This window comes from Pezoporus occidentalis, unplaced genomic scaffold, assembly GCF_034315485.1.
Source record: "Pezoporus occidentalis ecotype Australia unplaced genomic scaffold, CSIRO_AGI_Poc_V1 ctg68, whole genome shotgun sequence".
Taxonomy (NCBI): domain Eukaryota; kingdom Metazoa; phylum Chordata; class Aves; order Psittaciformes; family Psittacidae; genus Pezoporus; species Pezoporus occidentalis.
The window spans coordinates 4,923,443-4,938,915 of NW_026916030.1; the positions used below are offsets into that span (position 1 = coordinate 4,923,443).

General features: G+C 52.6%; 1 protein-coding gene and 1 long non-coding RNA gene across 3 annotated transcripts; one reads left to right on the top strand and one right to left on the bottom strand.

Moving 5' to 3' along the window:
• Window positions 1-217: 217 nt before the first annotated feature.
• Window positions 218-6,726, bottom strand: LOC134175346 (uncharacterized). The gene is made up of 6 exons (XR_009968979.1): window positions 6,599-6,726; window positions 5,887-6,032; window positions 1,944-2,055; window positions 1,091-1,239; window positions 701-837; window positions 218-597 (listed from the first exon to the last, which is right to left on the bottom strand). It is a non-coding gene; the product is annotated as an uncharacterized LOC134175346 (long non-coding RNA).
• FAM78A (family with sequence similarity 78 member A) lies at window positions 2,495-13,579 on the top strand. 2 transcript variants are annotated; one of them, XM_062641167.1, is made up of 3 exons: window positions 4,093-4,284; window positions 8,684-8,802; window positions 11,983-13,579. In XM_062641167.1, the coding sequence occupies exon 3, from the start codon at window positions 12,131-12,133 to the stop codon at window positions 12,509-12,511; it is 381 nt and encodes a 126-aa protein (XP_062497151.1). In that variant the 5' UTR covers window positions 4,093-4,284; window positions 8,684-8,802; window positions 11,983-12,130; the 3' UTR covers window positions 12,512-13,579. The 2 variants fall into 2 exon arrangements, with proteins under 2 accessions (XP_062497150.1, XP_062497151.1); XM_062641166.1 differs by lacking the exon at window positions 8,684-8,802 and having other exon boundaries at window positions 2,495-4,284.
• Window positions 13,580-15,473: the final 1,894 nt, after the last annotated feature.

The window sequence follows — 15,473 nt, forward strand, 5'->3', positions numbered from 1 at the left end:
TTCCAGGCCTGACACCCGATCCACACGGATCACCTGGGAGAATGCCCGGACGGACAAATCCGCATGGACAAATCTGGCGTGCATCATGCACCCAGCTCCCTCAGCCTCACTGTGTTCCTGCCTCCCGGTCACCCTGCAGTGTCCTGTGCTGCAGTCCCGGGGTGCCTGCCACAAGTCCCCATGGATGGCTGGAGATGGGGTGGGATGGGAAGGGCAGCAACATCCCCTTTCTCTGTGATTCACCGTCAGTGTTGGTGCATCCCAGCCTCCAGCAGTGCCTGGTCAAGAAGCAGAGCTTGCAGCCAAAGTGCTTGCAAGCAAACCCATGGTGTTCCTGGGTGGGATTGTTCTGGGGGTGAAAAAGAGAGAGCTTGGCCAAAGTGAAATGTGATATTCTGCAGTGTGCATGGCACAGGCAGCAGATCCAGCCAGGCCCATCAGCACAGCACAGCGTAGCCTCCAGTGGGCCGCTTGTATGTGTTGCTGATCAGATGGTGAAGAGCAGATCCTGCAATTCCATAAACCAGGAAACCATGCTGGAAGGACATGGAGGCACAGTGCTGGGGGTAATAATAGGAGGAATGGAGCACGGCCATGCTACAGTGAGACATGGGCAGGTTCATCAAACAAGGAGCAGAAGGAAACACAACACAGCATCACCAGACACTCCTAATTCATACTTGTCACAGCTTGGCCTCACCTCTCCAACCATTCCATCAGTGAGCAGCATGCTCTCGGGCACAGGAGTCGTTTAGTACCGGGCTCAGTGCAGCCACACTCATCACTCCCAGCAGCGTGATGGGGACGGGCACGACCAAAACCCAGAGAAAACTCCATCTGCAGTAAAAAATCTGATTTAATTAGAATGAGATAATGCAATTTCCTCCTTGACCAGAACACCAGAGACAGCCAAGTTGAAGCAAAACCTGGCTGAAGCTTCATGAGAATGGAGGTGCTGAAGACGCAGTTTCACCAGATTCATGATGCTCTGAAAGTGTGACAAGCTTGTTTGAAAAGTGTGAAAGAGTCTTGGAAATGTCAAAGGATTTCAACACCTTCTGGAGGCTGCTGAAGCAACTGGATATTGCACTTGGAGATGCTCATTCCATTCTTTCTTGTACTACGTGATGGTAAGTTGCTTGTAACTTGAGTGTGTTCTTGGCTCTTGTAGCTGTGGCAGGGCTAGTGACTGTAATTGTGCACTTCATTGGGAAGTTTGAAGGAAATACTTGGCCAAACCTTTGAGAAATGCACAGAAGAAAAGCAATAGATGGGGTGTTTTTCACCCGCTGCAGTGGAAAAGAGCCTCCCCTCATCCCGTGGCATTCGCTTGTCAGGATCACCCAGTAGCTCCGGTCTCTCCTTCCCATCGGAGGGCAGACAGCAAGTGCACAGTGCTGGAGAATGCCAGGCACAGTGTGAGCTCATTGAGCCTGTTGAGAGCACGGGGTGGGAAGGACTATATACCAGTATTGAAAAGGGGCCTACAGGAAACATGGAGAGGGGCTTTAGACAAGGGATGTAGGGACAGGCCAAGGGGAATGGCTTTAACCTGCCAGAGGGGAGACTGAGATGAGCTCTTAGGCAGAAGCTCTTCCCTGTGAGGGTGCTGAGGCGCTGGCACAGGGTGCCCAGAGAAGCTGTGGCTGCCCCATCCCTGGCAGTGTTCAAGGCCAGGTTGGACACAGGGGCTTGGAGCAAGCTGCTCCAGTGGAAGGGGTCCCTGCCTGTGGCAGGGGTTGGAGCTGGATGAGCTTTAAGGTCCCTTCCAACCCAAACCATTCCTGATCCTATGTCTCTATGAATAAAAGACATTTACCCCACTGTGCTCCACTGTAGCACACTGCAGGCATCACTGGCAGAGAGGTTTTTACTCTTGGTTCCCTGGGTTTCCTACGTAGAAGCACACCACAAAGGACACAATAATAATAACAAACACACACCCGGAGTTCTGCATCCCCCTCAATGCACAGCAGCTCTTACCAAAACGCTGGACACGCACACCCCTCTCCTGGTGCTCAGCTCTTGCCGTTGGGATCCTCAGCAGCGTTACTCCTGAAATGATCCATTACAGAAGTTTATAACTTTGCCACGGGCCGCTGCTGCCTTGGGTGGCTCCTAAGGCTCTATTCCAGTTGCCCCTCAGTCGCTGCGCTGCTATGAAGAGCTCTGCCTTTCTGGCTGCTTGAAACCCAGTCCATCAACCTAGGGCTACAGGTTTTGCACAGAAGGAGACCACCCCTTTCCCAAATCTACCACCCGAGCTCCAGCTGGGAGAGGGAACTCTTAAGCTGAAAACCCAAGAGCAAATACACTGGGGAAAAGAAAAGGGAAGGGAAGGGGTGGGGAGACATGTCTCACCAAAACTACATTACCCACAATCCGCGGAGCAGTGGGAGGAAATGCTGCTTTTTGCAAAGGAGGGTTAGCCTCAACAGCTGCAGTTTAAAAGCGAAATACAGGGGGAGGAGGGATGGGACTGGGCGAAGGAGGGAGGACGGGCGGGCAGGGAGCGCAGCGGGCTCGGGGCCGCTGTCATGCGGCGGTCCCAGCCCGGGCGGCCGGCGGGGAGCGCCGGGGGGCTCGGAGCAGCAACGGGCGAGTTCGGGCAAAGTTTGACCCCGTTGCCTTTCTGATCCTGCGGCTGCGACCGGAGCGGGAGCCCTCCCCGACACCAACCCCCCCCCCTCGTCTTTAGCTCCAGCGGCGAGGCTGAGCGCGGGGCCGGCGCTGTCCCCGTATGCATGAATGTATTGCGAGAGAGGAAGCTCGCTGCAGCCAGGAGGCGGAGGCACCGATCCTGCTCCTCTCACCTCCCCGGGCATCTAGCAAAGAAGCGAAGGGAGGAAAAAAAGGAGCGAGAGAAGGAGCCTCCCCCCTATACACCCCCCCCCCCCCCACCACCACCTCCGCCCGCCGCACCGCGCCTCCGCGCAGCGCAGGGAGCGCGGAGCCCGGTGCGGAGCCCGGTGCGGAGCGCGGCGGCCGGGGCTCGGCGCTGCTCCCGCCGCCGCGGGATGCTGTGACCGCCCCGCGGGGCCCACGCGTGTGTGCGGGGCAGCCCATGAGCCCCGCAGGCTGAGCCGCAGCCCGCTCGGCCGGCAGCAGCAGCGGGAGGAGGAGGAGGAGGAGGAGGAAGGTCGGACACCCCTGCGGAGAGACGCTCGCCGAGGAGGAGGAGGAGGAGGAAGGGGAGCCGCGGGGCCGGCGCCCCCCGGGCCGGTGCGTGGCGGCGGGATGACACGGGCGGTGATTCCGCGGTGCTGAGCGCGGCCCCGCTGCGGGAGCGGGACCCCCGGTCGGTCCGTGCGGCTCCGGCTATTTCTAAGGAAAGGGCATTATAGTTAATAATAATCCCCAACGCATCGCCGGCGGAGGAGCCTCCAAGCACCGGGGCTTTGGCTACTCCGTGCGTTTTCCACCCGTCGTTTCTTTCGGGTTTATTATTGTGATTTTTTTTGTGTGCGAAAGGAAGTTCTGAACAACTGCAAGTCAGGAAGTGGAAATCCACACCGGTTGTGACAAGCCGGGGCTAAAAACTATTTCATTATTTATATAGATGTGTCTATCAACAGTCTGCTTTTCATCCAAAGAATAAAGGGAAATACCGGCTAGTTCTATGTTTGACGGTGAATGACAGACCGCATCTGAGGAAAGGAAGGACTAAATATATCGGCTAAGAACACCACCGTTATTTATTGAACTCAAGAGCCCTTTTTTTTTTTTTAACCCAAAGACTGTTCGAGTGATACATTTAATGGGTCATTAAAAGGGGAAAACAATTTTAAAGGCCCTTTTTGCTTCTGAAGTGCAGCTAGCCTCAAAAATAGCAGTACTTGTAAGACAGATACTCAAATTAAGGCTTTACGTGATGAATTTTCTATCCTATGGATATCAGTTTTGAGATTACAAACCAAGAAGATCTGTAATTGATCTAGCACCAGATAATTTCAATGCCTAATATTCCCCAGGATTGCTGGAGTACCCTAGGAGCTGCGTCGGACTGTACTCGGGGTATGCCATGGGCTGTATTCAGAGTATTAGCTGCAAATCCAAAGTTTTCCGGGAAAGTATTTCAGTGATTGAAGTCAAAGCCTCCATCGATCCCATTCCCACCAGCATCGACGAGTCCTCCAGCGTGGTCCTGCGCTACCGGACCCCTCACTTCCGAGCCTCTGCACAAGTGTTGGTGCCCCCTATTCCCAAGAAGGAGACCTGGATCGTGGGCTGGATCCAGGCTTGCAGCCACATGGAATTTTACAATCACTACGGGGAGCAGGGAATGTAAGTATTTCCACGAGCACGTGCGGGTGCGTTTGCCTTGTGGGAAGGACCATGGCCTGGGTGGAAGTACTGGATTAAGCTGAAAATTCTAATGCAGTTGGTTTGATTTTAAAACCCAGCTCTTCTGAAACTTAACAGGACTTTACCCTATGTTTAAAACACAGGAGAGCTTGTCCCTGCCCTTTAAAAGGAGTGGGTGTTCTTCCCATCTAATGGAAATGTGCCCAAGCCATAACCAAAACCCACTTACTCTGATAGGAACCCAAAAGCAATCCTGCGTTTCCCAACAGCTTTTGAGCAGCACTGGAGATCCTGGGAGCCCAGATCAGCCCTGGTACTGCAGGCAGCCCTGTGTTGATACACGCTTTACACAAAGGGTCCCCCTGACCCCCTGCTCCTCTCGTCTGCATCCCTCCCCATCCCTCCCAGGGTAAATCTGCTCCTTGAGAAGCCCCAGGGAAACCCAAGGGCTGACACTTGTGGCACGTTGCTGGCCCCAGCGGGCACTGCTGCTGCTGCAGTGGGCCACCACTGGGGGCTCGGTGGCCCAGCAGCTTTGGGAACACATTTGACATCAGGGGATGGATCCTGCTTGCCTTGCCTATGGCAGCAGGCAGCCTACAGCGACAGAACAAGATGGATTTAACCCACTGAGAGTTAAACCCTTTACAGGGTGAAAAATTCACATTACCCACTTTTGGGGTAATATAAGAGGAGAAAGATAGGTATATGTATAAGATAGGGGGAAGTGAGGGGCTGTTTGGCACAGGAAAACCACCCTGTTACTGGTCAGACAGTAAGAATAAGACAGGGGCGAGTCAAGTGAAAATGTCACCTCCCCACAGAAAAGTCATCTCCTCCCCAGTCCTCTGCCAGTTTGATCACCAGACGCTGGTGCAGGATTTGGCTCGTAGTTAAAGCAGCAACAGCACCTGATGTCCAGATGCCTGCACAGCCCAGCAGTTCTGCAGTGCACGGTGCTGGCAGCGCTGGGTGCAGCAGAGATCTGTCTGTCCAGCCACGGGGATGAGCCTGACCGCAGAGCCCTGGGCTGGCAGATGGTTTGGGGGCTGGAGGTGCTGATGCTGCCCGGTCTCAGGGGCAAGGGAGGAAGGACGGGAAGGTCAGATCCTAAGGAACTCTCCCATCTGCTCATCTGAGTGTTTGGTGTTAGAGGGATGCTGGCTCAGCCCCTCAAGGGTCATTCTGTGTGGCTTAAAAGATGGTCAATGAGGAGGGCTGAGGGAACACCGGGTAGGGCTGCAGAGCAGGATAGACTGACTTAGTGCAGTGCCTCCCTGCCATCAACCTGAGCATCTGCACGCACATCCTGGCCCTTCTTCCCTCCCTCCTGCCTGTAAGCTCAGATAAGGACACGGGTTCAGCATCTCAGATATAAAGCGCATACGTGTTGTAAGATGTGGACCAGAGCGAAAGGCAAGTGAGGAGTAGCCGTGACAGTGTCCCCCCCACTTTTGTCCCCGTGTCCCTTCTCTGCTCAAGCATAAAGTGCCTTGAGAAGCAAACTGGCACCCGGCAAACAGCACCAGTGAGGCTCAGCGAGGGAGCAGACCAGCTTAGCTTGATTTTAAAAGTACTTACAGCAGGCCCGAAATCTGTAGGCTTTTTGGCTCCGGCACCATCTTTAGCAAGGACAATTTGTTGCTCAGATGTTCCCAATTCCAGGCCTATGGGATTTGCATGTGTAATTCTCAGGCTCATTTAGAAATCCTGTCTTCAGCGACCAGCTGCGAAGGAAAACAGAGAAGTCCACTGTATAGAAATACAGCTCACATCCACTGAAACAAGGAGGATTGGGCAGAGAGCTGCTCTGTACAGCAGAGCACTGCTGTATCCTTCTGTTTCCCTGCACCTGAGTTTGCCTGTGTTTGGAATGAGGGTTTGGTACAGTCTTCCCTTGCTGGAATGCTTTGAGACCAAGGAAAAGTTGTATCTACAGGCTGAGTGCTGGAAACAGGTAGTCAGAATTGAGCACTGCAGCTATGTCAGGGAGTTATTAGCTAGAAAATCATGGAAACAAGGATTTTTCCCTAAGAGGTTCATTGATATTTAACTGATACAGAGAAAGGAGTTACCCAAACACAAGCAGGAATAGGCCTGCTCCTCCACTCTCTTTCTATAGACCTGTCACCATCTGAAAGCTATAAATAAAGGTGTTTGGGAGGAAAGGCTTCTCTCAATGCCATTGACACATGCTCTTGGAAGACCTTTACAGAGAGAGGGACAGGACACAAACCTATCCGAAAGATGGGCAAAGCCTGTAGCTGGTGTAACTCAATGTAATCTCACTGACCTCCAGAGAGCTGCATTGATTTATGCCGGCAGAGTATTTGTCCCAACTTTCCATGATGGAGAGAGGCTGCTGCCACACACATATCTGTGATCACTGGGGTGACAAGCAAACAGAAAACACCAAATCATCACAAATCCTTCGGAGCATCAGTGCTTACAGCAGGCTTTGGGTTAATTTGTCACTTCCATGCTCCAAAGTTGTTAGCTGTGTATAAGCTGGCCATTAGGTTGAGGACAGAAACAGCTGAGAAATACTGGAGCAGATGGAGCGGTGCCTATATAGGGATATTAGTTACAGAGGGAATAATTCAGACACATTTAAAGTGGCACTGGCCATTTGAGGCTAAACGAAGTGGTTTTAGGTGTAAAGGAAAACAAGTAAAGCTTAGATGACACGTGAACGCTGGCATTATTTTACATGTAAGTCAGTAGTTGCTGCTGGGAATGTGAAAACCTCCAGCATGAGGATGTGGAAGTGCTCTCTGACCCCACTTCCCTGCAGAACTGGGGCAATCTCCTGGCTGCTGTTGCTGCTCCCTCGAGCAGGGTTTTACCCTGTTCCTTAGGGAAGGATGCTGCTGTGCAGTGGGAAGCATCAGGATCAGGCCTGTGTGGGAGCAGCTGGATGGGGTCCCCACTGGGATCTCCCCCATGGGTGCTGGTTCCCCATCATGCAGCACTTGCTGGGACCTGTGTTAGTGGCTGGGTGATGCCAGAACAGCATTATCCAGCCTCGTTTCTTCATCTCCATGGAGATGTGCAAGAAGCGGTGCAGATGGAGATATGCAAAACAGGGAGAGAAATAAATTGGAGTTTGCATATGATCAGCCCAGAATCTGGAGAAGTTTCAGGTGGATCTTTCTCCCTGATGGGGCAGCTTGCAGCATTACATCATCGCTTTACCTACCCGGCATCTCTCTTGTCACAGTAAATCTCCTATGCCCTGCAGCAGAGGCACAATGAACTCGAGAAATCAACTTGTCAAGAGAATAAACCCCGAGTCCTCAGAAGGGAAAACACAGTCAAAACCAGATTCACCACAGGAGAAAAATAAGGTTATCCTTTCCCTGGGAAGCAAAGGGAGGTCAGCTCACCGTGGGAATTGACCCTCTGGGGGTTTGGAGGAAAAGGCTTTGCTGCCCTTACCTGTGCTGTATGCAGACACTTTAACACAGGCAAATAGGTTGTCCGGCCCGATTTGAGCCTGCTCAGCTAAAGCAGCAGCAATCTGTCCCTTAATGCCAGCGTTCTGCTGGTGTTACTCCCTGAACCAGCACGCAGCGAGCAGCACTGCCGGTTCACCAGGAGGAGCACGCAGCTGGAGGATGGGGAGGGAAGAGGGACCAGAGGAGCGTGACTCCGACAACAGGGGAACAACATCTTGAATTTCCTTCCTGTTCTTTGCTGTAACCGCGGCTTGAGTCTCTCGCTGTGCTGCAGCAGGCGAGACAGGCGCTGGAAAGGGCAATTTAAAATCAAGCAGTTCCGACTGTCAGGTTCCCTTTCCTTCAGCACAGGCGCAGGGGAGGGAGGGAGGCAGGAGCAGGGATGCGAAATACTCGAGACGGCTTTTCACTGCACCCACACGCACTGCACCGGTACCTGCACCGAGCACAGTCAGCATCCGAGATCGGCTTCTCCCATCTAGGCAGCTGGTGGAGGGGAAGGGTGTGGGAAAGCACGAGGTTATGCAAGTCCACCTGGCCTGTGACTAATTAGGAGCTGGCTTTAAGGAACTGGTGCTGGTAGTGCCTGATGTCTGTCGTAAAAGGTTAACTGAGTGTCCCCGAGTCACTGCGGGATGCACAGGGCCGGAGGCTGCTCTGCTTGGATTTGCTGTCACTGCACAGGCCACTGCAGTGATGGCTTCGGTTTGTGCTGGGGGGGGAGCTCGGGGTAAGCTGGGGGGCTTCATTTCATGTGACAGAATAGGAAGGAGTGTATCTGAATGAGGACTAGGAGGCGAAAACCTACATAAAGCTGCTTGGCTGTCAGCAGCAGGGCTATGCTTGTGCCACAAGAAGTAGCTCAAAGTTCCTTCTGATAGGAAAAGGCCATTTGTTAATAGGGGTTTGTTAGCATCCAGTCTCTGGTGGTGCCCATCCTGACCGTGAAGGTTTCAGAAGAGGCAGGAACAAGCATTACAAACCGGAACCTACTGATTTTGGAGCTGATCAGGCACGGTGAATCCACGAAACCAGATAGGTTGGTTTCTTTTCATGCCTCTTCCCTGCTATTGTCAGCAAAGTGTTTACTGGGCACTTTCTGGTCTTTTCTTGGCTCCACACCACCACAGAAAGATGCTGATGCAGCCAAAGACCATTCCACAGCGTTCTGTTCAAAATCATCCAGAAAAGCCAGTTGTTAGCATATTGTTTAACACGGACACGCTATGCAAGCAAAGGCTACCAACCTGGCCAGCGTGCAGGCTTTGCTGTAGCAGCAGGACAGGGCCAACCACGACCAGCAGCAACCAGCTGGTTTCACTCCAGTCATGGGATCATCATAAGGCCTCGGTTTTCTTCTCATGGCTAAGCTGTGCAGACAGAGCCTCGTGGTTTTGAAACCCCAGGGTTAACCACACACAGGGTGCTCCCTGAGGAAACACAGCCCAGTTTCTTTTTCCCCATTCCTGCCAATGCCTTTTCCTAAGCAGGATGCGCTTCTGAGCCTGAGCGCAGCCATGCTGCTCACCAACACGCTCGGCTTTGCACTGAGGTTCTGCAGGCTCTGAGGGCAGCATCCTGCCTTCAGCAACCTCCCCATGCCCTGACACAGATCCACTTCTTGCTCTCGTTTAAACCCTGGGCAAATCCTGCTAATAGAGCAACCTGCTCTAGTGGAAGGTGTCCCTGCCCATGGCAGGGGGTCGGAACTGGATGAGCTTTAAGGTCCCTTCCAATCCAATCCAGTCTGGGATTCTCTACTGGTCTGGGGATCTGATACGTGTAGGGACAAGCAGGTCTTAGTTGCCCTGCAGTTTCAGAGCATCCTCTACCTGATTCTTCTGCCATTCGCCCACCAGCCTCTTGCAGCATCCCAGGTCCCAAATTGGCACTGTGGTACCCACAGAGATGCTGCAGCTGCACCTTAGCACCACGCCTGTCAGGGTGAACCTCTGGGAAATCATCACATCTCATCCCCAGGTGACAGCCAAGCTGGGTCCTGGCCACTGAATGGAAAGTAATCCTAAACCATCTGCTGAAAGGGAGAGAAAGAGCCCCCAGATGGTGTTTCAGAGCCGGGCTGTGTGGTGGGGAGGAGGTGGGGGCTGCAGACACGACCTCTGCTCATCTGCCTGCTGAGGGCTGCTCTCATCCAGCATCCCCAGGGCTTCTCCCTGAAGAGCATGGGGGATGGCGAGTGAGGATGACTCTGGTTTAGAGAGCAGAGCGCATCAACGTCTCTGCAGCAATGGGGGTCCTGGCAGGGCTGCTCAGGGATCTCCTTTTGGCTGCCTTCGCTACAGATTTTCTTCCAGGGAAAGGACTCCCTCTGCCTGCTGGCCATGGGCTCGGGAGGGGAGGATTTGCTGCAGCTGCGGTGCCAGAGCTGACAGCAGCCCCTAAATCTGTGCAGGGAGATGTCGCGCTTGCATAACCCTGGTCCTGCTGCTCGGAGCATCCCTGCATCCCTGCATCCCTGCTGCACAGCCTGCATCCTGCCTTGCCCTTAACCTCCCAGGCCATATCCGACCTGCAAACCAGCCACCTCCTGCACAGGGCAGCCCTTTGCTCAACGCCTGCCATGGCACAGGGAGCATTTTTCACTCGGACCCCCCCCTGCGAGGGTGAAAAGAGAAATGAGATCTTTAAATCCCCTGCAGTATCCTCTAGCCCCAGCCAGGCATTTACAGCCAACTGCTGAGCGATCCAATGGCTCCAAACATGGAGGCACTTCACGGTCATTAACTAATTAACAAAACAGCCTTGTGAGACTGTCACATTAGTCCTGGCCAGAGCAGAGGAGCAGCTCATCCAGTGCTGGGTTAGAGCTGGCTGGGCCCCACATGAGCCCCCTGCCTGCTTGCACCCACTCCAGCCCCTGCTTCAGCCAAAGGGGCTATTTTAAGCTGCAGCACTGGGCTTAATAAAGGCTTGGACAGTCACTCTGCTGAGCCTGAGCACATGTCCTCGGTGTCCCTCCCAAGATAAACTATGTCCCATTATGTAGGGGGCCACAGGGTTTGGGGGGGGGGGGGTGTGGGATACAGCCTCATATCCCAGCCCCATGGTGGGTCAGGGCTGGGAGCTGCTGCCACACAGCCCCTTCTGCCACTTCAGCATCTCTGGATGCTGGGAGGGCTGATCCGTAAGCACGAAGGAGAAGATACATCAGAGCCATGTCTACCAGCCTGCTTTATAAAGGAGTGTCCTTAAAATACCTGGCACATGCTCTGTGGTTATGCCATCACTCTGCCTGTCCCTAACCCTTTGTCTGAGGCATTCACAGCAGTTTGCTCCTATTGGCAAACCTCATCTTAATTAAATCAGAAGTTAATAAAGAAACGCAACCCCAGTTGTGCGCTGCAAGGTGACAGAGGCAGTTTTCACTCCATTGCTCGCTCTAAAGCCCGACCTTTCTGCCTGCTCGCAAGCGCAGCGCCCAGCGACCGGCTCAGGCAGTTTTACAGGCTGGCTGACCTCAGTTTCTCTGATTACTGTAATAGCATCCCCAGCCCGGAGCCTGGGGTGCAGCCTTTGAACTGGGTCCTTCCTAGGGCTGGAGAAGGATGGGTTACAGGGGCAGCGCCAGGCAGACAGCAGGGAGAGACAACGGCTTATCCAGGGACTGAAAGGGAAGAACAGAACAGGGCAGTGGGAAGCTTTATGTTGGGTCCTACTTCAATCACTTGGTCCTTTTGTCAGCTCAGCCCATGGCCAGCTCTGAGCCTGCCTGATCTTCTGCTGACACCAGAGATATTGTGCTATTGAGAGAAGGCAATTCAGCCCCGAGCCTTGCTCTCACCGGTGAATACAGTGCTGGGGTGAGTCCTTGTGTTCAGACAGCCAAAGACCTGCAAGGAGATACCTGCAACACTGCGTTATCTCCAGCGCTGGAGCACTTACCCTTTGCAGCCTTAAATAGACACAGTTTGAACCACTCCAGGCTACCGTCGGTCCCTGCAAGGTATCCCTGCTTGATGCTTGCTCCTCAGTGGTGTTTAACAGCAGGACAGACTTCCATGATCAGTCCTGGAAATGTGCAGGCAGTTTTAAGGGCAGGGATGGGGCGTTTTCAGCAGGATGGTGTGAAAGGCACAAATTCAAGTAAAAGCTAAAGGGGAAGGGGGGGGATGCATTCACACCCCCCTCCTTGAAGCCTGGCATGCTTCTAATCTAATTAATTAATGCATTATCCATAACTTGCTGTTGATTGCGGCAGGTCAAGTTGGGAGCTTCCGGATCTCCTGGACGGTAAAATCCAGGCCATCAGCGACTCAGATGGAGTGAACTATCCCTGGTACGGGAACACGACGGAAACCTGCACCATCGTGGGTCCCACCAAGAAGGAGTCCAAGTTCAACATCAGCATGAACGACAACTTCTACCCGAGCGTGACGTGGGCAGTGCCCGTCAGCGAGAGCAACGTGGCCAAACTCACAAGCATTCACCGGGATCAAAGCTTCACCACGTGGCTGGTGGCAACCAACACGGCTACCAACGAGATGGTGACCTTGCAGACTATCAAATGGCGCATGAGGCTGGGCATCGAGGTGAACCCCAGCAGACCCTTGGGGCAGCGTGCCAAGCTGCAGGAGCCCTCTGCTCAAGAGCAGCCCCAGGTCCTTAGCAAGAATGAGCCAATACCACCCAGTGCCCTTGTCAAACCCAATGCCAATGATGCTCAGGTACTCATGTGGAGGCCAAAGGATGGGCAGCCGCTCGTGGTGATACCTCCCAAACATCGGTAATACGAACCTGGCGTCCCGGCACCAAAAGGGAGAAAAAGAGAAACGAACCGACGAACCCGAGAAGCAAAACAATCACTTAGGTATTAGAACACACACGTAGAATCTGAGCAAGATCAAGAATGCACTTTTTCTTCATTCAACAAATGCAACCATTCTACCTTCTCCCATTGGGACGGATTTCACTGTGCTAAAGCTAAAGAGGAGACCTTTGACCGGGGTCTGTCTCATCACTGGATTCCTAAGGGAAGAAACTAACACTGATGTCTACCCCTAGAGCTGGTTTTTTTTCTTCCCTACTTTAGTTACTGTTTGAACTTCAGTCTCATTAGCTTGTCCAGACTGCCCCGAACAATAAGGACATTTTATTTGGGATTTTAAAAGGGGTTTGGTTTTTTTTTTCCTTTTATTTTTTTTTCCATTTTGGTTGAGAACAAAACAAGTTCCTGGAGCAAAAAGTTCATTATTTAAGATAGGGATTATGGTTCTTTTTCTTTTTTTAAGCTATCAGGTTCTGAGTTGCAAATCCAAGTCATGCGGCCTTATGTAGACTTTGCTTTGCATTGCCAAACTTTTGCCTTAAAGCTACGTCTGAAAAACAACGAACCAACACCACCACCACCAGGCAGAATGTCCTTTTTCTACAGAATCTCTGGGAGAAAGTTTTGGAGCGAGGGATGGATCCATCAGGGTGTTGATGGACGGGAAAAGAAAAGGGCCTGAAGTTGGGAGAAGCACGGTAAAAAGAGAATCTTCCTGGTTTTACAACCTGGATCAAGAAAGCATGGAAATAATCTCAGTTTCAAAGCAATGCAAATACCAAACCTGCGGTAGGATGTCTCGAGTGGGAGCTACTGGGCCACGTCCCTGCTTCACAGAAGAGGTAGCAAGAAGCTCGCACTGCTTACACTTGGTGGTCTCAGTCTCCTGTTAGCATAATCGTACGGGACAAGCTCACAGCTGGAGTTGTGGCCCTGGGAGGTAACATACACCAAGAGGGGATGATGTCCCACGGGGTTTGGCTTTAAGACACACAGATGTTTGCCAGCTACAGCCCGCAATCCACCAGCTTGGGGCTGCTGGTGAAGCTGTTGCCCAGTTTTCCCATGAAATCCAACTGACAGCGCTGTAAGAAGAGCGGGATATAAAAAGGATCCTTCTGAAGTAATTGGAGATGCATGGGTGTAAGCGAGGGCAGATCTTATCTACCGAGTCTACCCAGCAATATCCATAATTCAGCAGCAGCCACAGCTGAAAATAACAGGCACCCATTCCAAGCAGAAGCTAGGAAAAACTCTTCTTCCCATGACAACAAATCACGCTGGGGTTAGAGAACCTTCTTCCAAATGACCTCACGGTCTACGCACCCATCAGGAATGGGGTACGGACAGGACCATGGTACTGTGCCTGTCTGGTTACTGCACAAACATCCATGTAGCAAAGGGTAACGCGTGAGAAGGTGCGAGCAGGGCAGCACTGAGTCTTGGGTCTAGATCCTCCAGTAAGGAAGGTGCATTGGAGCAGGAGGTGGAGCCTGTAGGTTTCAATAAGGCTTCAGAGGTTACCAGAGGCACTTCTGCAGAGGAAGGCGGCGTGGAGGAGCCGTTGGAATGGGAAGGGCATGGTTTGCAGGCAGAGGAAGTCCTGCAGCAGAGGTGGCACCTGGAGGACAGGGCACAGGATGGGAAGCGGAGGCTCTGCTCTCTTGCTCCAGCACACAGCCTGAGGCAGAGCACTTCCCCTTCCCTCTGCAGCTCCTGCCCCTAGAAAACATCTCTTGTTAACAATTTGCCTCGAGAGCAAGGACTGAAGAGAGCTCGGCGTGCCAGAGACAAGCCTGGCCCTGCTGAGCTGGTCTGAACAGGTCTCACAACCACACACACGCTGCTCTAAAGGCTCTCCCCTCGGGGAGGCACCGATTCGCTGCTATTGCCATCCTCATCTCCCACACGGGACATTACCAGCAAGAAGTTCTCCTTCCCACTTCTCCAAAGCCACGTCATCGACTTGGCACCAGGTTCAACATCACCTGCCTGGGGAAAGCAGGTCAAGAAGGTAGATCCCCCCGCCATGACAATCTCAAACCAGCAAACAAGGATCCTGGGTCCCTGCAACCACTGTACCCCCATTTCCCAGGAAGAGCACCCTCCTCCATGCGCTGGTGTTCAGAGATGCTCAGTCACGGAGCTGCTCTCTTCATCGGGCAGATCCCAGAGGTAGGAAGTCCAGCATCACAAGCAGCTTGCAGACAAGAGGACTGGATCAAACCCAAATCCATGAGCCAAAGTTAGCCTAAATCTAGGCTTTGGGACTATACAGGATGAAGCTAGGGAGACTTTGACTTGCACGGTCACTCTGTATTAAACTCCATTTTCTTACACAGATTCAAATGCTAACTATAGCTCTACTGGCACAGCCCTTTGGGACTTGTATTTTCTCCTAGGCAATACACGCAGAAGAGGACAAAATGTGAGCTGTGGGTGAAGAGCTGATAACGCTTGCTCGCATCTCGGCTACCGCTTGGATGCAGTCCCGTTGGGATGAGCAGAAAGGGGTATTTATGCCTGGTACTCACTTTGTCTCCGGGTGCTGAGTACTTACAGTTCTCACTGATGTCAGCATGGGTCCAAGAAATCGGACCCGGTTGTCTTAATAAGCTGCACGAAGGAATTCCAAGGAAAGATTTCTTCTCAGTCACCAAAAACCACATTCAGGGAACACCTACGTCCTTTTCCACTTAGCTCTGTGTCGGACTTAGTCTCCCAGTGCATTAAATCTCGTTCCTCCTACTTCCCTCTACCTGGTAGACTGGATGCATCCATGCAATTTGATAGTAACCTCCTGGCTAATGCGTTCCGTTGCACTGAACAGACCCAGCTAAGCAGTAAATATGAAATTCAAAGTTCACGTTGGGGTCGGCTTTGCATGGACTTCTCCCTTCCCAAAGAATGCCTTTATCCCGTGC